The 27,642-nt window shown below is 47.1% G+C and overlaps 1 protein-coding gene across 5 annotated transcripts in view; it reads left to right on the top strand.

The window, feature by feature from the left end:
• Positions 1-27,642, top strand: part of ZCCHC14 (zinc finger CCHC-type containing 14) — an 86,237-nt gene that overhangs the window by 32,311 nt on the left and 26,284 nt on the right. For all 5 annotated transcript variants that reach the window (XM_054668548.2, XM_063797920.1, XM_016930323.4 and 2 more), the window contains exons 2-3: positions 161-284; positions 27,058-27,131. In XM_054668548.2, coding sequence (XP_054524523.1) covers positions 161-284; positions 27,058-27,131 — 198 coding nt within the window. The remainder of the gene's footprint in view (positions 1-160; positions 285-27,057; positions 27,132-27,642) is intronic.

Below are 27,642 nucleotides of genomic sequence, written 5' to 3'. Positions count from 1 at the left end.
AAATTTTCATCTTTCTTGGGGAAGGCTTATTATTATAGTAATACATGTTTTGTAGAAAAATGGAAACCAAGGTAATTATGAAAGACTTAATTAACAAATAAAATTGTCCCCTATTAACTCCGTGGGAGAAAATAAGATGATTCTGTTTCTGTTCCATCAGATCACTCCAAGAACTGAGGCCCCTGTCAGCAGTGTCAGTAATAGTTTGGAGAATGCCCTGCACACATCAGCACATTCCACGGAGGAGTCGCTGCCCAAGAGGCCCTTAGGAAAACACAGCAAAGGTGAGTGCACGCATGGGTTTCAGGAGGACGTCTGACGGACGGAGGATGGGCACACCCCAGATCCCCGTGAGGGCATTGTTAAATGCTTTCAGATCTTTCATAAATGCCAATCTTATGTGTATTTTTCTAAATTCTATAAGCAATACATGAATATGCTTTGGCTGTAAAAATCTCAATTATTGATGTTTTTTAAGGAGAAGTCCAGACGTGGTTTCTCACGCCTGTAATCCCAGCACTTTGGGAGACTGAGGTGGGCGGATCACCTGAGGTTGGGAGTTTGAGACCAGCCTGACCAACATGAAGAAACCCCATCTCTACTAAAAATACAAAATTAGCTGGGTGTGGTGGCGGGCATCTGTAATCCCAGCTACTCGGGAGGCTGAGGCAGGAGAATCGCTTGAACCCAGGAGGCGGAGGTCGTGGTAAGCCAAGATCACGCCATTGCACTCCAGCCTGGGCAACAAGAGCAAAACTCCGTCTGAAGAAAAAAAAAAAAAAAAAAAATTAGCCAGGCCTTGTGGTGCATGCCTGTAATCCCAGCTACTTGAGAGGCTGAGGCAGGAGAATTGCTTGAACCCAGGAGGTGGAGGTTGCAGTGAGCCGAGATCGTGCCACTGCCCTCCAGTCTGGGTGACAGAGTGAGATTACATCTCAAAAAAAAAAAAGGGTGGGAGGAATAAGTTTTACACCCTCCTCCCCACCCCACATGGAAATCAGCCTTAACCACTAGAGCAGTGTTGTCCTGAAGCGCTCTCTGTGGTGACGGAGTGTTTTCCACCTGCACTGAGTTGGTCGTCAGCAGCCACACGTGCCTTCCGCGCACTTGAAACATGGCTAATGTGACTGGCTACCTGAGTCTTTATTTTTCTTTAACGTACACGTGGACAGCTCAGCATGGGTAGTGAGGCGCGGCCTGAGCCCCTGTGGCTCCGCACGCCAGCCTCTGCCGTGTTATGATCAGCTGCAAAGTTGGTAACCATGCCATAGTAGTGGAGGCTTTGGGGAGGGGAGAGTAAGGTGGTTTGTAGGACTAGATGGACCAGATAATGCATACCTGGTAAAATAAATGCTTGTGTGGTTTGCAGAATCGTCTGTAGTGGGGAGACAGACACCAGGGTGGCGCTTTCCAGTGGGGTCACTGGTCCTGAGCCCCCATGGCATAGAGGTACCGAGGCCGGCTGTGTCCACATCTGCTGGCCTCTATTCCCCCTGTGTTATTTACAAAGATGTTTGTCTCCTAGCAGGTGCGCCACGTGAGGCCCAGAGCCGCACTCGCTCACCCTGTGCGCTCTCCCCCCACCGCCCCCCACCGCCCCCCACCGTCCCCCACCGTCCCCGTCCCTGGCACGGCGCTTTGTGCCTTCCACAGGCTTCATAACTGCTTTGTTTCTAAAGTCCCGTTCTGACAATGCCATCGAGAGCCACCTGTCTCTGATTTAGATCCTAACTCAGGAAGGACCCATTTCCCCAGCAGCTGCAGCCTCTGTTGATGTAATGAGCACGGTATGGTATGGAGACGGTAACTCCTTACTGCAGCCCTGCGAGGGCTCCTGTCCCCACTTGACCCTCGTAGCAACCACCTGAGGTCGCAACAGTCTTTGTCTTATCCACTGCTCTTGGGAGGGTCTGTGGCTCTTGGTTGAGCCTCTTCACCGCACCCTCATCCTGGTGATGCCGTGGTGCTCCAACCCCAGAACACCCTCTGCTGTAGAAAGGGCTCCTCCTCTTCCTTCCCCCATGCCATCCCAGGAGAAAGGCCTGCCGTGGAGTGCCGCTTCCTTTGTCCCCAGACAGTCCAGCCTAGGAACCTGTGCCCTGCACACCCTGTGAATCTTAAGGGATGGACCCTTCAGTGCTTTTTCTTGAGGATGTAATTATTGACATCCCCATTCTTTTTTTTTTTCTTGTATAATTTCAAAGTAGCGAGTATCTGTCATTGTCTTGTCTGCATGCTTTGGTGCCCAGAGAGACAGAGGGTGAGCTGACTCTCATGTGAGCTGTGGCAAAGCCTGCGTAGGCTGGCGGGTCGGCTCTGAGGCCACGACTGGTCGTTCTCAAACCCCACAGTGCTTAAAATACCGCAGCGAGCAGACGCTCTTAATTACCTGCAACATTCTCCATTCATTAGTCATAGAGGGTCGTGGTTTCTCTTGTCCGGAAATTGGCAAGCGAGTTAACTTGGTTTTCTTAGTCACTTTTCATGTGAATCCTTTTAATATTCTGTTGGGTGCAGGTTATTGCCCTTCAGAAAGTCTAAAGTCACAGTAAGTTGTATAGTTTTATTACTATAAACTTTTCTGTCTGTCTTTTCTGTATCCTACTTCTGTTTTGGTTTTTCTTTGCTTCTTCAGAAGTCTTACAGTGATACAGTTTAATTTACAGAGTGGTCAGACATTTAAAAAATTTCTTAGTATGTAAAAGGTTTGGGAAGCTTTTATATACTTGAACAACAGTCCAAGCACATGACTAACTTACATGACAGATACTGACTTACATCATCTTCATAACAGCCCTGTGAGGGCTGATTATACCTATTTAATTCTAACTGATCCCATGTGGTGATTTTTACCCCATTTTACAGATGGGAGAACTGAGTCACAGATAAGAAATTTTCCTGAGGTCAGCTGGGATTCAAAGCCAGAGCTAATGCTCTTAACCCTGTGGCTGGCTGAAGAAAATAGCAGAGGAAAAGAAAGGTGGGACTGTACTGAAAGTGGAAAACACACCATTGTGTGGGCAGTGCCTATAAGTACACATTAACCAGTGAAATCATTCCTTTTTTTCCTGACCTATTTATTGTGAACATTTTCCAGTTCAGGAGTAGAGATTGTAGCCTAGTAAACCCCGTACCCGGTGCCTGGCTGCAGCTCCAGGTCACTGTGTGTGGCTTCTGAGCCCCCTGCCCCTCGTGGGTGTGGCTGAGAACTGCGGTGCACTCTCCGAGCGCTCCAGTCCCTGTGTTGATGATTTACTGAAACTTAGGGAAGCTGTCGTAGTGTACAAGCTGAGATGGAAACTGCTTTTACTAATACTCTCAACACAGTAAGTTCTGTAACTTTGGACTTTGAGGAATTATAATTTTTAAAAGTTTTCTTTTTGTGAGACAGTGAAGGAGGTATACTTTCATTAAACTTGTTTGTATACCAGTAGTTCTCAATCTTTTTGGTCTTAGGACCCCTTTGCACTCTGAAAAATTAGAGATTCCAAAGAATCCATGTTTATGTGGGTCACATCTGTAGGTATTTACCATATTATCGATTGAAACTGAGTTTTTAAAAATTATTTTAAATGAATGTTTTCCATTGTGTGCCCCTGGGGTTTGTGTTTGCCATGCAGCGTTGTTACAGCTGAAGAGAGCTAAAGACCAAACTCCAAAACAAAATCTATCCCAACCAATTAGAACATGAATTCTAAGAAGACAAGAATTCACCTAAAATCTAAATTCTTTTTTTTTTTTTTTTTTTTGAGACAGAGTCTCGCTCTGTCGCCCAGGCTGGAGTGCAGTGGCGCAATCACAGCTCACTGCAAGCTCCGCCTCCTGGGTTCACGCCATTCTCTTGCCTCAGCCTCCCGAGTAGCTGGGACTACAGGTGCCGGCCACCACAACCAGCTATTTTTTTATATTTTTAGTAGAGACGTGGTTTCACCGTGTTAGCCAGGATAGTCTCTATCTCCTGACCTCGTGATCCGCCCGCCTCGGCTTCCCAAAGTGCTGGGATTACAGGCGTGAGCCACCGCGCCCGGCCCTAAAATCTAAATGCTAAAATGCCCGCAGTCTGTGGCCTTTCCTGGGTTGTGCTGGGATTCCAGTGTGTAGCTGAAATCGAGAAGCCTTGATTCAATTTCCTTATTGGTTCTTTATCTAACATTTTATTATGAGGACTTTGAAACACACGGTAAAGTTGAAAAAGTTTTACAGTGAGTACCCTTCACCTAGATTAGACAGTTCCATTTTACCGCATAGATGCTTTTCAACTTACAGTGGGGGCTGCAAGTTGAAGATACCACAAGTTGCAATGCACTGAATACACCACACCTACTGCACATCATGGCTTAGCCTAGCCTACCTTAAATGTGCTCAGAACACTTGCATTAGCCTACAGGTGGGCAAAATTATCTGACACACAGCCTACTTCATCGTGAAGTGTTGACTCTCATGTAATCTATTGAGTCTCTACTGAAAGTGGAAAACGGAATGGTTGTATGGGCGCTCGAAGCAGTTTCTTCTGAATGCATGTTGCTTTTGCACTGTTGTAAAGTCGAAAAATCATCAACTCCAGCCATCTTCAGTCAGGGACCATCTGTACTTACTATTTTTAAGCTGGTTGCCTGTAGCATTCCTCAGCCACGGATTCTGATTTGAACCCCAGGGCACAGAGCATCATCTGAGTGATGGTTTTCTCAATTTCCCTGAAGAAAATGTGATCAGAGACACAGGAGGAGTCAAGTTCTTCATCATAGAAGAGCTTCTGTAGGACGCTAGGACTTTGCGCCCTCTATGAGCCCCCCAGTTAAGAGAAGCAACAGAAATGCAATACACATCTTTACCTTTTCAGGCTCTACTCTGAGTTAATGTTGAGCCACTCCATGTGACACAGAAGCCTCTTGTCACTGTGTTGTTCAGTGGGGTGCCGAGGCCAGCTCATGGTATCTCCTGAGAGCTGGTCGTTCACTTTCCAGTATTTTTTTTTGCAGGGGGGGGACAGAGTTTCACTCTTGTTGCCCAGGCTGGAAGACAATGGCACGATCTCGGTTCACCACAACCTCCACCTCCTGGGTTCAAGCAATTCTCCTGCCTCAGCCTCCCTAGCAGCTGGGATTACAGGCATGTGCTACCACACCTGCCTAATTTTGTATTTTTAGTAGAGATGGGGTTTCTCCATGTTGGTCAGGCTGGTCTTGAATTCCCGACCTCAGGTGATCTGCCCGCCTCGGCCTCCCACAGTGCTGGGATTACAGATGTGAGCCACGGCGCTTGGCCTCCAGGATTTTTTAAAGCCCGCTGATGTTGCATTGGTGGCTGATGGTGGCATGTCGTCAGCCGTGGCAGAGCATTTATGCTTTGTGGATCGGCAGATGACACAGATCAGGGGCCGCCCCGTCCTCACCAGTTGTCAGCCGTTTACCAGGCATCATCAGTGCAGCTCTGCCCTGTCCTGTATGTGTACTTGTCACATGGGTCCAGCTACGTGTGCTCTGCACCATGTAAAACAGGGCTAGGATTTTTGCATCTATTCTAAGAAAGGAAAAGGAAAAAGATGATAGTCTTTTATATTATCCATACTATTTACTATTCCCACTGCTCTTCATTTTATCCTGAAAATTGGAATTTCCATCTGGTCTCATTTCCCGTCAGCCTGAAGAACTTCCTTTCACATTTCTTTCAGTGCAGTTCTGCTGACAGTGGATTTTAGTTTTCATTTATCTGAAAATATCTTTGTTTTGCCTTCATTCTGGCTAATTATGGAATTCTTCATTGAGAGTTTTTGTTTTAACTTTAACAATGTCATTTTGCTATATTCTGGCTCTTATTTTTCTAAAGAAAAGTCCTCTAGCATTTCTGTCGCTGTATGCCGTGGGCCATTTTTCTCTGGCTGCGTTGAGGATGTTGTCTTTGGTTTGGAATGGTTTGTCTGTGATGTGCCTTGGTGTAATTTTCTTTTATTTCATTTCTTGTTTACTGAACTGCTTGTCTCAGCTTATGTTTTGCACTACAACAGAAACTTTTCAGCCAGTATTGAAGTATTCTTTCTTCCTCATTCTCCTCCTCTTCTCCATCTGAGACTCCAGTTCTCATGTATGAGAAATCTTTGGTCTTGTCCCACAGATCTGAGGTGAAGCTCAGTTCATTTTTCAAATTCTTCTCTCTCTCTCCCTCAGATGGGACATTTTGTTTTTATCTGTCTTCAAGCTCTTGTACCCTTCTGTCATTTTCAGTCTGCTGGTACACCAAGCTAATGGACGTTTTCATACCAGATACTGTATTTTTAGTTTCAGAATTTCTGTATGGTTCTTTTTTATAATTTCTCTTTTTCTGCTGAGATTCTGTCCATTCATTTATTGTGGGCATTTTTGTTTTTACATCTTTGAATGTCATTATAATAGCTGCTTTCAAATCCTGGTCTGCCAGTTCCAGCATTGGGGTCACTTAGGGCTGGTGTCCATTCATCGCGTTTTCTCTTGAGTATTCCTCACATTTCCCTATTTTTATGAATGTCTAATTCTAGATTGTGCCATTGTGTGTGATTATAGAGTTTCCAGCTTTTCTCGTGTTCTGAAGAGTGTTGTTTCTCTCTTGCAACAGGGAATATTGTCTGGACAAGGTCGAGGCTTCTGCTGGTGGGGGCAGGCAGCAGATGGAGGTGCCTTAGTCCTTAGACCGCACCAGCTGTGTGAAGTCGGCCCTCCACCCGTGGCTGGGGCAGCCAGGTGTGTGGCGGGCACGCGCAGAGCCTGGGCTTTGTCTGGGACGCTCTCCTTGGTGAGCAGCTGCGCTCATCCCAGCCCTATCCCCTCTTCCCAGGGCTGGGCACTGACGGGGGAACTGACAGGGCCCGCCCTCGGGTGAAAAGCACAAACCCGCACCCTCCCATGTTCTGCGGCCTTCCTCCAGGTTCTGCCTGCTCCCACTACTCTCCAGTGACTTCAGAGGGGTGTTTTGTTCTGTAAATACATTTTTTTCCCCAGAATCGTTCTTTGTTATTTGTGGAAGGGTTGGTCCTATAGGAGCTGTTGCCATGACTGTGGCCCAGCGGGCCCAGGTCATGCCACCTGCCCCTAGTTGGGCTCTGCCTGAGCGCTGCTCGCTCCCAAGCATGGCTTTGTCCCCCAGGAGCACCCCCTTCCTTCCAGCAGGTGGCTTTGCTGGAGGTTGTCACAGGTCAGCGTTCCATCTTCCAGCTTGTTCAGAAGCCAATCTGCCCCTCTATTTCGCCTCCCCTCCCAGGCTGTGTCCACTCCTCTGTCAAGGGAGACGGGTGCTTGGCGTCCCCCTCTGTATTCAGCCTTCTGTCCTTTCTCAGGGCCGCCAAGGTATCTCCACCTGGGCGTGGGCACATGTGTGCACTTGGGCCACCTGAGCCCTCCTCCCTGTCACGTCACAGCCATGCTGCTGGAAGGCATGGGGCTTCGCTGTTTGTTTCAGCTGCACCACTCACCCCAGCCTCAGCACCTGCACCTCCCTGAAACTGCTGTCACGAGGGGGGTCACCAGGGGCTCCTCAGCTGACAAGCAGGGTAGGTGCTTTCAGAGCTCACTACCTTTTCTTGGCATTTGTGACTGCCCTGCCCCAAACTCCATCCTCCCTTGGCTGCTTCTGTTTTTTTTAAATTGTGAAATGTCATCCCTGTGAAGCTGGTGGGCTCCATTAAATCAGTTTCCTGAGAACACCCTTGCCTGGCTTTCCCCTTGCCTCTCTATTTCCTTTGAAATTCCCTCTTCTTGTGTCCCTCAAAAGCTGGTGGTCCTGATAGCGCTCTTCTGTACCCTACTTTACTCTTTGCCTGAGCCGTCTTACCCAAGCCTGTTTTGCAGCCACTATCCCTCTCTTGGTGGCTTTCAGCTCTGAGTTCAGCTGAGACCCTTACAGACTCCAAGTCCTCGTCAGCCACTGATAACGTGAATATTTCCACCCATGCAGCCAGTGGGTATGCAGTCGCCCACCCAGCATGGAGCTGCCAGCTCCTGCCTGCCCTTAACATGGTTCCCACATTGGTGATTGATCCCAGCATTTGAGTGCTTAGAGCGAAACCTGTAAGTCCAAGGTAGCTCCTCTCCCACATGTGGCTCTGGCCCTGCAAGGCTATCATTGTTTCTTCCCCCTCATCTGGGCCTCCATCTTATCTGTCACTTCGTGGGTCCCTCTGTCTCTGGCCTTGCCCCTCTTCAGTCTGTCAAGCAGGGAGCAGTCCAGTACACACTGCGTCACTGCACGCCCCTGCTTACGGCTTGTCCGCGGTGGCTCAAGAACGCTGCAGTCAGCCCACACTTGCCCAACCCCGTGCCGTGCAGGGAGAGCTGGGATTCCTTTTGCTCAGGTGAGGACATGCGGCTTTGAGGGGTGAAATGACTGCCCAGGCTCGTGAGCTAGAAAGTATCACATTTCAAACCAAGACGTCTGAATGCAGCAGACCTGCAGGATTTCTTTCCGTGTTCACTGTGGTGTCACCAGCCAGGGAGCTGCTGCCTCTGTGTGACCTTCTTCCTTCCCTGTATCAGCTCCTGACACTCCCCTTCCGCTCTGATGACAACAGCACTGTCCTGCTCCTGGGCCCTGACTGTAGCATCCCCCTGCCCAGAATAGGCCCTGCCCTTGAAGCCTAGCACAGCATCACTTCTTTGAACCTTTTCATTTTTATATCACTTATGGCTGGCGCTGCGCTTAGAACGTACTAATGCCGAGCAGAATGTTTACCTTAATATGTAAATAAGTGACCTTCCTAAGGCCCCTAAATTGAAGTGCCACATCACTAATCATTAGAAATGGAAATTTGTCTGGGCATGGTGGCTCACGCCTGTAATCCCAGCACTTTGGGAGGCTGAGTTGGGTGGATCACCTGAGGTCAGGAGTTTGAGACCAGTCTGATCAACATGGTGAAACCCCGCTTCTACTTGAAATACAAAGATTAGCTGGGTGTGGTAGCCACGTGCCTGTAATATCAGGTGCTTGGGAGGCTAAGGCAGGAGAGTTGCTTGAACCCGGGAGGCGAAGGTTGCAGTGAGCCGGGATCATGCCATTGCATTCCAGCCTGGGCAACAAGAGAAAAACTCTATCTCAAAAAAAAAAAAAGGCTGGGCGCGATGTCTCATGCCTGTAATCCCAGCACTTTGGGAGGCCGAGGCGGGCGGATCACCTGAGGTCAGGAGTTTGAGACCAGCCTGGCTAATATGGTGAAAGCCCATTTCTACTAAAAATGCAAAAAATTAGCCGGGCATGGTGGCACGCACCTGTAATCCCACCTACTCGGGAGGCTAAGGCAGGAGAATCGCTTGAACCCAGGAGGCAGAGGTTGTTGTGAGCTAAGATCGTGCCATTACGCTCCAGCTTGGGCAACAAGAGCGAAACTCCATCTCAAAAAAAAGAAAAGGAAAAGGTGTTCACTTCCTGTTTTTCCTACTTTAAAAATATTATCAGGCCAGGCGCAGTGGCTCATGCTTGTAATCCCAGCACTTTGGGAGGCCAAGGCAGGCAGATCACTTGAGCTCAGGAGTTCCACACCAGCCTGGGCAACATGGTGAAAATCCGTCTCTACAAAAAAAGATGGCACATGCCTATAATCCCAGCTACTCACTCAGGAGGCTGAGGCAGGAGAACTGCTTGAGCCTGGCAGGTGGAGGTTGCAATGAGCCGAGATCATGCCATTACACTCCAGTCTGGGCAACAGGAGTGAAAGCCTCTCTCAAAAAAAAAAAAAAAAGAATCTATTATCAGCTTTATGTTTTCCCAATTACTCACTACTTTTGTTTCTCTTTGTGAAGAACTAACAAATGAAATTAATGCAATGTAGCTAGATAATAAAAAACCAAAGAAAAATAAATTATATCATGTTCTTAAGTATAACATGGCATGTCCTAAAAAGATGTAGGGAAGAAGGAGCAGCTTAATCAGTGTGATGGTGAATGTTCAAATTCTAATAACAGCTACAAGAGGTAATGCTTCTAGAAATTATCCCATTAACATAGACAAGCAAATGAAAGTGAGAAAGTCAGTTGATATTTTAGGAAAATTATTATTTAACTGCAAGTCTTAAGAATACAGTTTTCCAATTTTTAAATGAAAACTGGCTTTTGGTAATAACATTTTAAAGCAGGAAGTATCTACGGTGTGATCGTGGTACAGCTCTTAGTTCAAGTATGAAGACATTTGGTTGTCTTGTATATGACCTAGAAGAAGGGGTGTCTGCTGGAAAACAATGCTGTTCTTTTTCTCTTTATTTTTTGAGACAGGGTCTCACTCTGTTGCCCAGGCTGCAGTGCAGTGCCTCAATTTTTCAGTTCACTGCAGCCTCGACCTCTGGGGCTTAAGCAATCCTCCTGCCTCAGCCTCCCCAGTAACTGAGACCACAGGCACACACCACCACACCCAGCTAATTTTCATATTTTTTGTAGAGACAGGGTTTTGCCATGTTGGCCAGGCTGGTCTTGAACTCCTGGGCTCAAGCCATCCACCCATCTCGGCCTCCCAAAGTGCTGGGATCACAAGCGTGAGCCCCCATGCCCAGCTTATCCTGGGTCATTTTTTAAACTCTCCCCTCTACCATAAATAATATTCCCTTTACTGTGATTTTTTAAGCATAATTTTGTAAATTGTTGAAGTGGTTTCTCATTGTTGGGAATGTAGATTAAACCACTTAATAAAGATACCTTGAAAGCAAATTAAAGAAAGACATTTGGCAGAAAACTACTGGTTTTCTTCTGTAGGTCTCTGTCGACCTAAAGAGAAAGGGATTGGGGTTTGCTCTCTTGGTGGCGTTGCTGAATTGGTGGGGGTCTGTCGCTGCGCCTCTGCACCTCTGTGATTTGCTGAGTGCTCCTCTCTCCTCCCTCGTGATCATGGATGGAGGGCCTAGGAGCCCAGGAACCATGGTGCCCTTCCCCCTGTGCTGTGCCCCTCACCCTCTCTTCCCTGCATCTATCCCTTTCTACTTCTCTTCAGAGTTTTAGAGATAGGAACATTAAAGTGTGCCCAATTGTTTTTATGAGGTTTTGTTCTAGAGAAAGGATGTAAGGAAGCTTGTAAAGACAGACCACAACAGGGTTAAGAGACGCCTGGGATGTGTTGGGTCAGCTACAGCTGTGTAACAGCCAACCAGCAGAGCTCAGGAGCACCCAAGATGAGTGCCTTCCTCACGGATGTGTGGGCTGGCTGGTGTCAGCTGGGCCATGCTGCGTGACTGTTCAGGCCGTAGTGGCTGGGGTGGCTCTGACTCAGGCGTCCCTCATCCTCCTTGAACTGGGGACCAAGGGCACATGGGAGCCATGAGGATTCGTAAGGCCAAGCTTGGGCCGGCACACGGTCGCTTCTGCCTGTTTCTGATGTCCGCAGTGAGTCTTATGGCCACAGCTCCAAATTCAAGGATAGGAAAGTCTACACTACCGTAAGCCAGCTGCAGCATGGGTTTCAGTGTGACGAGGGGTAAAGAACTGTGGCAGAGAATTCAGACTACTGCAAAGTACACAGACAATTCAGAGAACAGAGGCTGATCTTTTTGATAAGCATCCTACTTAGGGAAACTCCAATTAGCATTTTGTGGGAGGCTGAGGGGATATTGCATTTGTCAGATGAAAGCTGGGTGCCATGAAAAAAGAAAACATGAAGACCAAGAGAGAGTTGTTGGGATGTAAAAGTGACCACCAGAGCAAAACATTCAGTAGTGTTCGAGGATTGCCGAATGTGGAGATACAAGGTAGAAGGTGAGTGGCGCAAATGGGCAGCCAAGCTCAGCCTCTGAAATGCAGGGTGGCTGGAAGAGAAGATGAAAGGAAGGAGCATGTTCAGTACGCACGGGAAGAAAACGGCCTCGTGAGTCTTCACACGAAAGGGCAGACTGAGTGCTGAGAAAGGTGAGTTGAAAACACCCATGTCGAGACGCATTGTTGTTTTTTTTGATAAGGGATCAAGAAATGATCTTACACGTTTTCAAAGGAGAACAACAAAACAGATTTCACCTGTGAAGAAACCAGAATCAGGCTAACATTGGACTTGCCATTTGCAACAGTGGATGCCAGAGGACTGTGGCAAGCCAAGTTTTGAATGAAAGTTATTTTCATTCAGAATAACAAAATGTTTCAGATTTTGGAGCATTTTGGATTTTGGATTTTCAGATTAGGAATACAACCTATATAAGGAAATGGAAGACATTAATGATTGTGAAGATTATCTTCCTATGGAAGAATGGTATGCATTGCAAGCAGTAGATTACACATATATTAATGCAATTAGGTTTTTTTCTACCAGCAGAAAAAAGAAAGGCAGTTAACTCCAGAGGACTCATACCTGCTTGTACACACAGATTGTCCAGGGATGTCATGATTCAAGTCGCCAGTCATCAGGGAAATGCACATCAAAGCCACAGGAGAGTATCATTTCTATTCACCGAGGTAATGGAAGTCAGAAGGACAGAATAGCAAATGTTAGGATCAGAAGCAGCTGGAGCTTTCATCCACAGCTGTTGGGAGGATTAAATGGTACAACCATTAAGAAAACAATTTGGCATTTCTTATGAAGTGATAAATGTATCTTATATTCCTGCAGTTCTCATCCTAGGGAATTTATCCCAAAGAAATGAAAGCGTACATCCACAACAGCACTTGGAGATGAAGGCTTATAGCAGCTTATGCATAATAGCCCCAAACTGGAAATAACCCAGATGTCCATGAGTAGGAGAATGGATAAACAAGCTGTGGTATATTTATACAATGGAAGAGAACTCAGTCATTTTCCAAGCTAATACATGTAACCACATCGGAATCTCAAAAATACAATGTTGAATGAAAGCAGGGCCCGTGTATGGTCCTGTTTATATGACGTTCAAGACTTTTTAGAGAATTGAAAAGCACTGCGTCTTGATTCAAGGATTAGTGATCACATGGGCATATAAATGTACCCAAACTCATTGAATTGTACACTTCAGATCTCTGCATTTTGCTCTATGTAAATTTCGCCTCAAATTAAAAGAAAAACACCTGACCCCCTTGCCGTTTCACACAGGCCCTTTGCAGTCTGGCAGGTGTCCAGGCTGCCTGCTTAGTTCCCCCTGGCCCAAAATATGTGTGGGTGGAGGGGTGAGGTCTGTTTCTTCCCCCATCTTTAAGAATATGTATGTGTCTTATAAGGCTCTGCCCCAAAAGAGCTTTGCCGGAGTGTCTTTTCCTAGTCTATTGGCAGAATTCTGTCTTCCTGTTGAGTCTTAGATGACGTTATATGTATTTTGAATGTGAAAATTCTCATGTGGTATTTGTGTTACTAAATTGTCTTCTCATGTAGAATGTTGGTTTGCTGGCCGGGCACGGTGGCTCATACCTGTAATCCCAGCACTTCTTGAGGCCAAGGCAGGTGGATCACCTGAGGTCAGGAGTTCAAGACCAGCGTGGCCAACATGGTGAAACCCCCGTCTCTACTAAAAATACAAAAAAACTAGCCAGGCATGGTGGTGTGTGCCTGTAATCCCAGTGACTCGGAAGGCTGAGACAAGAGAATTGCTTGGGAGGTGGAGGTTGCAGTGAGCCAAGATCGCGCCACTGCACTCCAGCCCGGGTGGCAGAGCGAAACTCTATCTCAAAAAAAAAAAAAAAAGTCAGTTTGCTGACCTCAGCTGTAAACCAAGGAAAGCAAAGCCACTTTTTCATCATCTCATTTGCTCAAAAGGTAGAGTTTGTTGTCAGCATTTCCACTGACACTCTGATTCAGGAGCTGGCAAACTTTTTCTGTAAAGGGCCAGGTAATTCATGTTTTTGTGTTTGTGGGTCATGTGTAGTCTCTGTCTCATAATTTTTTTTTTTTTTGAGATGGAGTCTCCCTCTGTCGCCCAGGCTGGAGTGCGGTGGCGCAATCTCAGCTCACTGTAACCTCTGCCTTCCAGGTTCAAGTGATTCTCTCACCTCAGCCTCCTTAATAGCTGAGATTACAGGTGCGTGCTACCACTCCCAGCTAATTTTTGTATTTTTAGTAGAGACGAGGTTTTGCCATGTTGGCCAGGCTGGTCTCAAATTTCTGACCTCAAGTGATCCACCCACCTTGGTCTCCCAAAGTGCTGGGATTACAGGCGTGAGCCACCGCACCCTGCCAATTTTTTTTTTTAAGTCTTTTTTTTTTTTTTTTTTGAGACGGAGTTTTGCTCTTGTTGCCCAGGTTGGAGTGCAATGGCGCGATCTTGGCTCACTGCAACGTCTGCCTCCCGGGTTTAAGTGATTCTTCTGCCTTAGCTTCCCAAATAGCTGGGACTACAGGCATGTGCCACCGTGCCTGGCCAAAATTGTTTAAGAAAAATACTGTCGATGTTTGGAGCAAGGAGTACCTAAAAATATTTTTTAAATCAATTGGGAAGATGATAGGACCTAGAAAAATAGGTTGATTTCCAAACAGCATGCGTAATTAGATGGAATCTTCTTTAATTAAAAAATTAGTTTTCCCTCAACAATCATTATTTAATTTGCTTTATTTTAAAATTTGGCATCAAAAGAGACACTACAACCGTGTTCTGGAAAAATGTTTGTGATATGCTGTGGTTTTGCCCTGGTCTTCAGTTCTTGGCCAGATGGTCAGCATGTGTGTTTCTCAGGTCGGCGCGTCATCACATAGTCGTAGCGGCTGAGCCCACACGCCGTGGCTTGAGGGACTATCTGGTAATAAAATACCAAAGTAAACTTCAAAGGAACATCTGATCACATGGTGGCCTGTTAAAACCTATACCAAGTAATTCCTGAAGACTTGGAAGAATGGATTATGATCCTTCAGAGTAAAAACAAAATACAGGAAGATAACACAGCAATCATAATTAACAGAAAGAAAGAAATTCAACCTCTCCAATCAAAAAAATAAGCACTGACAGACAATGCCTTTCTTCTGATGGTACACACTGAGGGAATAGATCTGCGTCTTTAAAAATGGTTCATTTTAGGCCAGGTGCAGTGGCTCACGCCTGTAATCGCAGCACTTTGGGAGGCTGAGGTGGGTGGATCATGAGGTCAAGAGATCGAGACCATCCTGGTCAACATGGTGAAACCCTGTTTCTACTAAAAATACAAAAATTAGCTGGGCGTGGTAGAGCACACCTGTAGTCCCAGCTGCTTCGGAGGCTGAGGCAGGAGAATTGCTTGAACCTGGGAGGCAGAGGTTGCAGTGAGCTGATATCACACCGCTGCACTCCAGCCTGGTGACACAGCAAGACTCCGTCTCAAAAAAAAAAAAAAGTTTATTTTGAAAAACAAAATCACAAATTTATAGAAAAGTTGTCACTACAATATAAACAACTTTCCTGAAACATTGGGAGTGAATCGTGGATCTGATCCCCCAACATCCCCAAATCGTGATCATGTGTTTTCTGCAAACAATAAGTACCGCCATCAAGATCAGGAAGTTGGCATTGAGCTGTCACCACCCTCTAATTCTCAGGCTTACTCCCATTCCGGCCATTGTCCCAGTAATGCCTTTTATACCCAGAGGATCAAGTTCGGAATCCCAGGGTGCATTTGGCCTCCTTTGTATCCTTCAGTAGCTGCTCCTCCATCTTTCCTTGTCTTTCATGACCTGGATACTTTAGAAGATGATGAACCACTGATTCTGCCAACCATCCCACAATCTGGGTTTGTTCGATACTTCTCCTGACTAGATTCAGGCTGTACATCTTTGCCAGGAACATGCTACGCTGCTCTCACTGTGTCCTGTCGGGCGGTACAAGCTCTCAATTTGTTCCATTACTGATGACAGTCACTGTATTAATTTTCATGCTATCTGCCAGGATTCTCCTGTGTAAAAATTGCTTTCTAACTAGATAAATAGTCTGTTTCTTATCAGACTTTCAGCTTAATCATTTATTTAAGTTTGTATGGGATTATTGTTTCCTGTTTTATTCAGTGAGTTATAATCCATTAATGTCGTTACTCTGATGTTGAAGCTGTACCAGATTTGGCTGGTGGGAGCCCCCTGAAAACTGATGTTTTGTGTCTTTTTAATATGTCCTGTCATTCTATGAGCAATTCCTTGCTTTCTGACGTAACAAGATGTTCAACACTCAGCTTTCTTTCCCCTAGCCTTGAAATCAACAATTTCCAACGGCCTCGGTTCATTTAGTGGGAAATGGGTTTTAGAAGCCAAAATCTGATGCTGTGTGTGCCCTGCTGATGGAATGTGGCTGCTCCAGGCCTTCTCAGTGACAGTCTAGCACCACAGGGCCCTTTCTGTTTTTTTCCTTTTCTTTCTTTCTTTCTTTCTTTCTTTTTTTTTTTTTTTTCTGTGATAGAGTCTCACTCTGTCACCCAGGCTGCAGTGCAGTGGCACAGTCTCGGCTCACTGTAATCTCCGCCTCCCAGGTTCAAGTGATTCTCATGCCTCAGCCTCCTGAGGAGCTGGGACTACAGGCATGGGCCATTACACCTAGTTAATTTTTGTATTTTTAGTAGAGATTGGGTTTCCCCATTTTGGCCAGGCTGGTCTTGAACTCCTGGTCTCAAGTGATCTGCCTGCCTCAGCCTCCCAAAGTGCTGGGATTATAGTCATGAGCTACAGCTCCTGGCTTTTTTGGTTTTTGTTTTTGAGATAGTATCTCACTCTGTCACCCAGGCTAGAGTGCAGTGGTGTGATCACTGCTCATTGCATCCTTGAACTCCTGGGCTCAAGGGATCCCCCAGCCTTGGCCTCCCGAGTAGCTGGGGCTACAGGTGTGTACCACCACACCCAGCTAATTTTTTAAATTTTTAGTAGAAACGGGGTCTCGCCATGTTGCCCAGGCTGGTCTCTAACTTCTCAGCTCAGGCAGTTCTTCTGCCTTGGCCTCCCAAAGTGCTGGGATTACAGGTGTGAGCCCCCATGCCTGGCCACTGTCAGCATCTTTTAAATTTACTGATCCCAACTCAGCTGACTTACCTGGTAGCAAATAAAAGGCTCACTTGACAATTCCTGCATTGATAAAAAGCCGCCCACTTAAAAAAAACAGGTTTCTTGGAAGCAGCAGTGTTTTCTCATTGAATCTTTTGTAGAGCCATCAGTGACCCCAGTCTGCCTGGAGCCCACTTACCAGTGCCGGTGGGAGGTGGAAACCCGACCACCATCCCGGCCTCTGTCCTTCCGGTCACAGTTGTCTTAGGAATTCTATCCGCAGGCATCGAAAGCTGCTTGGGACCGCGTTAATGATTTTTGTTTTCAACCATCAAACCTATTTTGAACAACTCAAAAGCGGAATAGACTGCTTTTATATTACCCAGATATTTCACATTTCTCTTGCTTTTCTTTCATTCCTGATGGTCCAAGTTTCCTTCCCGCTCATTTTCCTTCTGTTCAAAGAACTTTAGCAGTTCTTTCAGAGCAGGCCCGCTGACAAACAGTCCTCTCAGTTTTCCTTCATCTGAGGGTGTCTTATTTCACCTTCACTGGATGTAGAGTTACAGTTGGTAGTTATTTGCCTTTAGTACTTTAAAATATGATTCTACTTTCTTCTGGCCTTCATGGTTTCTGATGAGAAAGTCCCAGTCATTTGAATGGTTTTCTCCTATGAGGTAATGTATTGTTTTTGATTGCTTTCAAGACTTTTTTTGTCTTTAGTTTTTAGCATTGTGCTTATGACGTGTGTGGGTGTTGATTTCTTTGGGCTTATCTTGTTTGGATAAGCTCATTGAGCTTCTTATGCATAGGCTTATGTCTCTCACAAAATTTGGGACTTTTTCAGCCATTGTCCCACCCCTAAAGTTTTAATTTTTTTTTCTGTAAATTTTCATTTGGTTCTTTACACCTGGATTTGTGCAGGCTTTCTGTCTGTCTGTGCATCTCAGGAGTGTTTGCCCCTCCCTGTTGGGGCATTGTGACAGTAGCTGCTTCGGTGTCTTTGGTAGTTCTAGCATCTGTGCCATCTCAGTGTTGGGATCTGTTGATTTTCTTGAATAGTATGATATGAGACTCTGACTCATCTTTAATCCTACAGAGAATGTTGATGCTTTTGGTTTGGTGCAGTTGACCTGGTTGGGTTCTGACAGCAAGTACTGTGCAGCCTTCTGTGGGGTGTGGCTGTGGTGCCAGCTCCATTTTCCAAGCTGTGGCGGTGCTGTTTGGCCTCGTCCTTCGGGGGCATTGCTTGCCATCCAGCCTGAGACTCTGCTGGAGGTGTGTTCGGCAGTTCAGATTCTTCCATGTGCAGCCCCCGGGTGAACGCACCCACAACGCCATGGGGTTGCTTCCCTGAAATCTTCCCTCTCTGCTATCCTTCTGTACTTCCAGTTCCCAGGGGCTCCCCTTTTTGGTCCTCCAGCCAGAAAGCTGGGGCTTTAGCCCTCTCTGCTGTGCACTTCAGTGACCATCCCCATCTTCATGGGAAGACAGAGAGAAGAAAAGGCAGTGAGGAGGTGTCACCCCACCTGGAATTGCAGCCCCCACATCAGAGAGGAGCGTCTCCCTTCCCGGGGCTTTCGTTGCTGCTCCGTCTTACCTGGAACCAGAGTCCCCCAACACTACGTTTTCATAGATCATCTTTAGTTCAGTTTCCCTGAAACACAGATTGGCCCCAAAAAAGTAAGAGGAAAGCTGTAACAACTTTATAAGAGTGCCTTTTTAATGCGCTAGAATATGTGGCTATTTATTGATGAATTATGTTTAATCTCAGAGTTGTGGATTGTACCTTTAAGAAAAACATATTTTCCTACAATAAAGCCCCTAATTTTATTTGCTAAAATCAGAGTTCTAGTTCAGATTTTGTTTTGTGTTCTTACTCTGGAGGCACAAATGGAGTAACACCAGTATGTTTATGTTGAAGAGGAGTTTTGTATTGCCTTTCAAACTTGAATCCAATAGAACTACAGACTTAAACAATAAATATGAATGGGAGATAAGGAAAATCAAGACAGAAAAAAAGAAATGGACTTAATAAAAGATTTTTGTACATAAATACTTCTTCTGACCCCAAGACAAAACCGGGAAAGATGAAGCATATTAAGATAATGTAGGTGACTCTATTAGTAATCAGCTTGAGTATTTATATGAAGGTGTATGGGAGGCCGGGCGCGGTGGCTCACGCCTGTAATCCCAGCACTTTGGGAGGCCGAGGCGGGCAGATCACGAGGTCGGGAGATCGAGACCATCCTGGCTAACACGGTGAAACCCAGTGTCTACTAAAAATACAAAAAATTAGCTGGGCGTGGTGGCGGGTGCCTGTAGTCCCAGCTACTTGGGAGGCTGAGGCGTGAACCCGGGAGGCGGAGCTTGCAGTGAGCCGAGATGGCGCCACTGCACTCCAGCCTGGGTGACAGAGCGAAACTCTATCTCCAAAAAAAAAAAAAAAAAAAACTTTATGGGAACAGTCGCATATATATAATAGCAGATAGAAGACTGATGTTAGAGAGTATTTCTATGCTTTCATCTGAAAATGAGGGGCAGGGCTGGGCGTGAAGGTGCGGGCCTGTAGGCCCAGTACTTTGGGAGGCCAAGGCAGGCAGATCACTTGAGTCCAGGAGTTCCAGAGCAGCCTGGGTGACATGGCGAAACCCCGTGTCTACAAAAAAAAAATACAAAAATCGGCTGGGCATGGTGATGCATGTCTGTAGAGCCAGCTACTCAGGAGGCTGAGGTGGGTGGATCACTTGAACCCGGGAGGTCGAGGCTGCAGTGAGCCAAGATCACACCACTGCACTTCAGCCTGGGCGACAGAGTGAGACCCTGTCAAAAAGAAAATGGGTATTTTGTTGTGAGGAATCAGTTTATGCATAGTCTGGGATGTGGCCAGTGACCTCTGGATACTGGTGCCTTCCTGAAACATGTTGCAAATTCTGTTTTATAAAATGTCTGATCTCTCTGTCTAAAACTTTAGAATCAGCTGGGCACGGTGGCTCATGCCTGTAATCCCAGCACTTTGGGAGGCCAAGGTGGGTGGATCACTTGAGGTTAGGAGTTCGAGACCAGGCTGACCAATATGGCGAAACCCTGTCTCTAGTAAAAATGCAAAAATTAGCCAGGCGTGGTGGTGTGCGCCTGTAATCCCAGGTACTCAGGAGGCTGAGGCACAAGAATCGCTTGAACTCAGGAGATGGAGGTTGCAGTGAGCTGAGATTGCACCACTGCACTCCAGCCTGGGCGACAGAGCAAAACTCTTATCTTAAAAAAAAAAAAAAATTGTAAACATAAAAGCATACTGTCGCATGCATTTCAGTCAGTGAATTCAAAGTGCATGTTAGGCCGGGCACAGCGGCTTTCACCTGTAGTCTTGGCTGCGTAGAAAGCTGAGGCAGGAGGATTGCTGGAGCCCTGGAGTTCGAGCGCAGCCTGGGTAACATAGGCAGGCCCCATCTCTAAAATAAATAAACTTTTAAAAATGCTTGTTAGCAGCATAAAATTGTGTGGGAAAATGTTTGGTTCGTTTTAATTAAAGGATGTAGAGAGCTGCTGGTGGACAGCAAACTACTTCACAACTATTGTGCTGATTGTCCTGTGGTTTGATTTACCAACCTAGTCATTGCAGAATTAGATATATGAGATACAGAATTGATGTGGTTGCCTGTATTTTGACTTTGTAACATTTTAATCATCCTCTAAGATCTTGTTTGTTTAAAATGTATGTGGTTTTTTAATGTAACTTGTAAGATGTGTTTATTTTCTATGGATATCTCGTAGTTATACCTACATCTTTTGGGTTGGAGGTGTATGTGATATTTTGATATATGTATATAATGTGTAATGATCAAATCAGAGTGAGGTGTCTATCTCAAGATTTAATCTTTTTATTTTTTAATTTATAGGAATATCATAGGTTTTTGATTCAGCTTTGCTTTACTTTGGAAATCGCACTTGGTCATTAAGGCAAAGTGCCAAGGGGGAGACTGCTTAGCAAAGTGAGGAGTAAGAACTTGTGGCCAGGCACAGTGGCTCACGCCTGTAATCCCAGCACTTTGGGAGGCCGAGGCGGGTGAATCACAAGGTCAGGAGATTGAGACCAGCCTGGTCAACATAGTGAAACCCCCATCTCTACTAAAAATACAAAAATTAGCTGGGCATGGTGGTGCGTGCCTGTAGTCCCAGCTGCTCAGGAGGCTGAGGCAGGAGAATCACTTGAACCTGGGAGGCAGAGGTTGCAGTGAGCTGAGATCATGCCACTCCAGCCTGGCGACAGAGCAAGACTCCCTCTAAAAAAAAAAAAAAGAAAAAAAAAAAGAACTTGTATGAGGGTCGTCCTCCCAGGCCTTTTGGAATCCTATAAAGAAGATTCCATAATCCATACCCAGGGCACTTCAGAAAGGAAACTTAGTAGTATTCATGGCTTGTCTTAGCTTGTTTAAATAGCAATATAGTGGTAAATTTAGCTCCTAGGTTTCTGAGTCCCCTATAAACCAGAAATACATCTTAACTAAATAATACAGTCTGCTCATTAGTAACAAAGGTGAGGCAGGACACTTCACCTCTGGAGCCAGAGGCTCCATGGAGATAAATCAGTTGCATTTCAGGGACTCCACTGTAGGGCCCTCTGCTGTTCCTCTGTAGCGGGAGGAAGACCGGGGCAGTGCTGACGGTGGGCCCGGGCCTCCTGTGAATGCCCCAAGCAGGAGGAAGACCGGGGGCAGTGCTGACCGTGGGCCCAGGCCTCGTGTGAATGCCCCAGCAGGGCCCTTTATTTCTTGGGGATTTTATATCTTTATACTTACTAGGACCATTTCCTGTTTTTATTCATATTTGATTACAAACTATTGGCCCTTTTAAGCTACTATCCGCATTAAACAAATGAGGAAGCAGACACAAAACTGACCTTAGTTACTCAATGAATATTCGAACTCAGGTCTTGGGAGGCATCATTCCGTCTCCTTCCCGTGTGTCATTAACTGTGAGTTGCTACTGGCTGGAAGACTTTCTCTGTATCTAAAAAAGTAAACACATTGCCCACAAAACTAACATGCTGCTTTTTATTGGTCATAGTTTTATTGAAAGAGCCCTTTAAGACTTGGCTGCAGAGTTTCATAATATCATTCTTGTACATGCATAGAAAGGAAAATATCCAAATAAATGAGGTGAGGTGCTCCTGCAGTTGACGCACAGAGTCCAGCCCCCGTGCACGCCGTCCAGCCGGCTGGGTCGGGGCGTGCATTCCTCCTGTGCAGTGGGCTCTGTGTGCCATGCAGCGCTGCGGTACCACACCATTGGAGCGCGTGCCCGGTTGCTGTTTTGGAGTTTCTCCTAAGCTACTGTACCCGCTTTGTGGGTGGGTTGCTGGCTTTTTCCTCATTTTCTCCATAGGTGGCAGGCTGTCACAACCGTGTTATTCCTGCCACATGGCCAGCAGCAGGTGTGAGATGGTCCTGGCATCTGATTGTAGAGGCACTGAAGTGTAAAAGGAAAAAATCAGAAGCTGTACACCTTGGCATCGAAACACCGTGGTGTGGTGCAGTTGGACCAAAGGGAGGCCTGACTTCGGACATCACCATTCTTATTCCAGCTTCCCTCGCTTTTTCAGTTACTACGTTAGAGTACTGGTTTCTAAATGTAGGTGTTGATTCAATTATAAAATGATAGTCTATGTGAATATACATTTTATCGAAGGCTGTGTGATCTAACTTGTAAGACTTGAGGAAAATGCCTGTTGTGTACCTGGAATGAGAAAAGAAGAAAGGTTTGAACAGACAAACATTTCAAAGGGAAAAGTATATCATCCTTTGTGTTCTTACTTCAGAAGGAGGGCGCAGGCCTGGCCCAGCCTCGGGTCCCTTTGCCCCAGCCGTGTTTGTCCCCACACAGGCCTGCCTGGGTGCGGTGCTGACCAGCCTCAGTGCTCGAGGAGAGCCTCCTCATGGCCTTGGCTGCCACGCGCTGTGGCCGGATCGCCATTTTTACGCACGTGAACGCTTTCCTCACGGAGGCTTTCTGGCCAGCACGGATCCTGTCTTTGTGGTACCCCTGGCTCTGCTCTCTCAGGTGATGGGGTGATGTTTGCCCCTGAATTTTTTTTTTTTTTTTTGAGATGGAATTTCACTCTTGTTGCCCAGGCTGGAGTGCAATGGCGCAAATCTCAGCCCACTGCCACCTCTGCCTCCTGGGGTCAAGTGATCCTCCTGCCTCAGCCTCCCAAGTAGCTGTGATTACAGGCATGAGCCACCACGCCCGGCTAATTTTGTATTTTTACTAGAGACGGAGTTTCTCCATGTTGGTCAGGCTGGTCTCTAACTCCTGACCTCAGGTGATCCACCTGCCTCAGCCTCCCAAAGTGCTGGGATTACAGGCGTGAGCTCCCGGCCGCCCCTGAATTTATCTAGGCATTTGCTTACGCTCCACAGAAGGCAGTGGGGCTGACCAGGGAGGGAGGGGAAGGCAGCCACACTGGGGGCAGACTGGAAGTGGGTTGTAATGAGTGTCTGCGTGCAGATAGGTATTCGCTTTGAGATGGCAAAACCACATTACAGAAATGTGGGGAAAAGCTACTCTTCACTTCGCCACCATACACAGCTGTTCCCATCACTTTCGATCGTTTAGTTTTAGTGTTTTCATTTCCATTTTAAACAAAACTCTCATCATGTTATGCATAGAATTTGTAATTTTCCAGTTAATATCCGAGGCTTTTTTCTTTTTTTCTTTTAAGTTCTGGGGTACGTGTGCAGGCTGTGCAGGTTGTTACATAGGTAAATGTGTGCCATGGTGTGTTGCTGCACCCATCAGCCCATCACTTAGGCATGAGCCCGGCATGTGTGAGCTATTTATCTTGCTGCTCTATCAGCCTTTTTTCTTGTTGTGGTTTTTCGAATCACAGCCTCTAATGGCTGCAGAGTTGAGAGCGTGCTGAAATCTTTCCTGACCTTGACTCAGGCTGGTCACCCAGCCCCCGCACTAGCCCGGCCCCTCACTCCTTGTGCCTGGTCTTCCCTCTCTCCCAGGCTCCTCTTCTCAGCCTTCAGAGCCCGCGGAGCACATGGGGTCCAGGGCAGGAGTAGAGGGAGCCTCGCTGCGTCGCTCCTGGGCCCGGAGGTGCCCTGGCGGGGGGCAGCCACTGCCCAGGCTAGCCATTCTGCAGAGGGATGCGCCAACATTTGGGGCCTAGAATTGGAAATGCCTCTTTTATTTGAAAACAGCTGAATAACATTCATCTGCTTTTTCCCATTTTCCTGTCCAGATATGAAATATGAGTGAGTCACTTCCTACTCTCAGTCCAGATGGGTTTTTTTTCCTTTTACTTTTTTCATAAACCCTAATATTATTCAGTCCTGGGACATGAGGTACACATGGTGTTTGTGGCCAGGGAGAATGCTGACTACATGTTTCTGTATTCATTGACACTATATGTTGTTTAAAAAAGTAAAATACATGGATTAGAGTGATGTCATTGTGGGAAGTTTTAGAAGTACTGCTTTAGAAAAACATAAAAGCTATGTATTTGCTGAGAGTCTGACTGAGGAAGTCAGGCAGGAACAGCGTGTAGTTCCACTGAGTGAACATCAGCAGGGCTGTGTAGCCTCTAAATGTGCTGTGCTCTTTGTTTTGCCAGAAAGGAAATAAACATTTGTATTTTTTATAGTAATTCCTTCCTGTGAGGTGCTATTTTCAGCTTAAAGAACTCTAAACCGAGTGGACTCCCGCATCCGTGAGATGCACGAGGTTCCCTGGCGGAGCAGGTGGTGCCGCTGGGAGCGCAGCGCCCGCTGCCTCGTGCTCCACGACCCTCACAGCACCTGCAGGGTGACCTGGGACGTGGCCGGGTGTTTGTAGCACACGCTGGGGAGCGAGCGAGGTTGGTTGGTTCAGCGCAGGGTTGGCCGGCTCATTCTGCAGATACAGGGAGTCAGTGTCGTTGGCTCCAGGAGCAGGGTGGTGTCTGGCACAGCTCCTCAGCCATGGTATCACGGGGTGGCCACAGAGGACATGCAGATGAGGGGCATGTGGAGGCCCACAGAGCTGCTCACGGACGGGCGGGTGTTGGTTTAGACAGCGCTGTCCGGGAGCACACCGCCCAGCGTGGCAGCCACTAGCCTCCCGTGGCTGCAGAACCCTCAGCGTGGTTCTTCAGGACAACTGGGGGTTGAACGTTTAATTTTATTCCTTCTTAATTAACTTAACTTGCCACGGGTGATTTGGGCAGTGCAGGCTTAGAACCATCCCCAGAGCGTGTGCACAGAGCAGGTCCTTGCTCTAGGAGAGGTTCGTGTATGTTAGGAGAAGAAGTTGCCAAAAAATGTGGGGAATCGTTTAAAAAATTATAATGTACTATAGGACTTCTCAGAGTCCTTAATATCCTAATGTACATTGACAGTTTACAAGGAGTTTCTGAGATTTTTTTTCCCCAAAAAACTTCTTTTTTTTTTTTTTTTTTTTTTTGAGGAGAAGTCTCACTTTGTTGCCCAGGCTGGAGTGCAATGGCGCGATCTCGGCTCACTGCAACCTCCGCCTCCCAGGTTCAAGCGATTCTCCTGCCTCAGCCTCCCGAGTAGCTGGGATTACAGGCGCCCGCCACTACACCCAGCTAATTTTTTGTCTTTTCAGTAGAGACAGGGATTCACCATGTTGGCCAGGCTGCTCTCGAACTCCTGACTTTGTGATTCGCCTGCCTCGGCCCCCCCAAAGTGCTGGGATACCAGGCGTGAGCCACTGCTCCCAACCACCCCAAAAAACTTTTTGGCCATACGGTTTTTTGAGGTGGCCGTGACCTTGTGTGAGCACTGGCGCCCGTGGAGAGGGCTGTGGAGAACGGTGGTGCAGGAGACCAGGCGGTCTTTGGGTGCCTGCAGGAACTGTCACATTCACAGTTCTGAGAAGTTGTGTTGAGTATTTCACGTTGGACAAAGTTAGATTCTACAAATTAGCAGACATCCCCGTCGCACGCGGCCAGGTGGCCTCCAGACCCAGCGAAGGCTGGTGGAGGAAGGAGGGAGAATGCTCCCGTAGCCTCTTTCCCAGTTATGTGTAAAGCTGCGGTGTGGGGCTTCTGGCGCCTGGGAAGTGTGGAAGCTGGCAGAGCCGGGTGTGTTGGGCAGTGAGAAACTTCAGCGCCGGATCAGCGGGGCAGGCCTGCCTTGATGAGGCTGAGTCAGAAACTACAGCATGTTCGATACGCGGCTGTTTTATTTTGAGCAGATATTTGGGCTCATTTAAAAATAGTGCTTAAAACCTAATTGTATCATCTTATTTTTGATGAGAAAAACACGCACCAGTGTACGTGGAAAACGGGATGAGTAGGCTGATGCCTTCCGGGCTCCCTGGTGAGGCCGCTCGTCCTTCTGGCTGTCCATCCCGTGCAGCTTCATTCACTGCAGCCTGGCTCTGCTCCTAGACGGTGCTATCTTCCTGACTCCCCCAGGACTGCTGTTCTGATCTCCTCATCCTTGCCCTCACAGAGAAGGATGAGAATGAATTCTCCTGAAAAGAAAGGCCAGGCACGGTGGCTCTCGCCTGTAAATCCAGCACGTTGGGAGGCTGAGGCGGGCGGATCACCTGAGGTCAGGAGTTTGAGACCAGCTTGGCCAACATGGCAAAACCCCATCTCTTCTAAAAGTACAAAAATCAGCCAGGCACGGTGGTGCATGTGCCTGTAATCCCAGCTACTGGGGAGGCCGAGGCACGAGAATCGCTTGAACCCAGGAGGCAGAGGTTGCAGTGAGCCGCCGAGACAGAGTGAGACTCCGTCTCAAAAAAAAAAAAAAAAAGAAGAAAATACATAGAAGAGGCCCCCCAGGTGACTGTGTTCTTGGGGAAATATTGTCTTAACCAGTCACAGTTGAAAATGCTGAGCATTACCTTTTCAGAAGTTGGGACAGATTCGTAACGGTTTTGAGGGTGAACCCGGGAGGCTGCACAGATTCTCAGTTGTAGCTACTGCTGGGCTCTCGCTGGGTCCATAAACGTGTGTCTGTACTCCAGTGCCGTTCCTGCCCTTCCATTGCCAGGTGTGGCTTTGCTTTCCCTCCTTTCTGTTGTGAATCTGCCCTGCATTGGTGCTGCCGCCCGCCTTCCTCTCTGGGCTCTGGTTCTAGGTGAGATGCCACCAAAGTGACAGGACAGCCTTGGGTGCTGAGAACTTGGTTTTGAAAACTGCTAAATATCAAATGCTAAATAATCATGTATATACTTCAAGCTCTTATTTCATTTTTGTTTTTTGTTTTACTTTTACAGTGAGTGTTGAAAAGATAGACCTGAAGGGATTATCACACACAAAAAATGACAGAAATGTTGAATGTTCCTTTGAGGTAAGATGCTAAGTTTTTTCCCCCTCTCTCCTGGAAGGGTAGGAAGAAAACACTTACCCTGGAGATGCTTTTCTTTCCTAGCTAAGGCTGTGCCTTGTGCAAAGCCCCGTGCCAGTGCTGTATAGGAAGCTGGCCCTGAGCTCGGGGTGGGCTGTCTCCAGGGTGGGGGTTGTTGGCTGCGGGGCCTCTACAGGCGGGAAGGGTGGGGGCTCGGGCAGGGCCTGGGGTTGTCAGTTCAGGTGTGAATGGTGCATACTTCAGGGGGCTAAATAGCAGAACTGGATGAGGCAGCCTGCAGAGCAGCGCACACAGAACCCGGGGCCGTGGTGCCTCTGGAGACTGATGATGAAAGCTCCTTGGTCTGGGCAGGGAACGCTCCTTAAACTGACACGTTCAGATGCTGGGAGCTGGTCACTGAAGTTGGGTACCACAAAGAATCAGGAGAGATGAGCAGTGTTGTGTTTCCCGGTGACCCACGGTGACCAGGGTCGAGACGGCCAGAAGCCCATTT

This window comes from Pan troglodytes, chromosome 18, assembly GCF_028858775.2.
Source record: "Pan troglodytes isolate AG18354 chromosome 18, NHGRI_mPanTro3-v2.0_pri, whole genome shotgun sequence".
Taxonomy (NCBI): Eukaryota; Metazoa; Chordata; class Mammalia; order Primates; family Hominidae; genus Pan; species Pan troglodytes.
The sequence above is the reverse complement of the archived record's forward strand: the minus strand, read 5'-3'. Positions and strand labels throughout refer to the sequence as shown.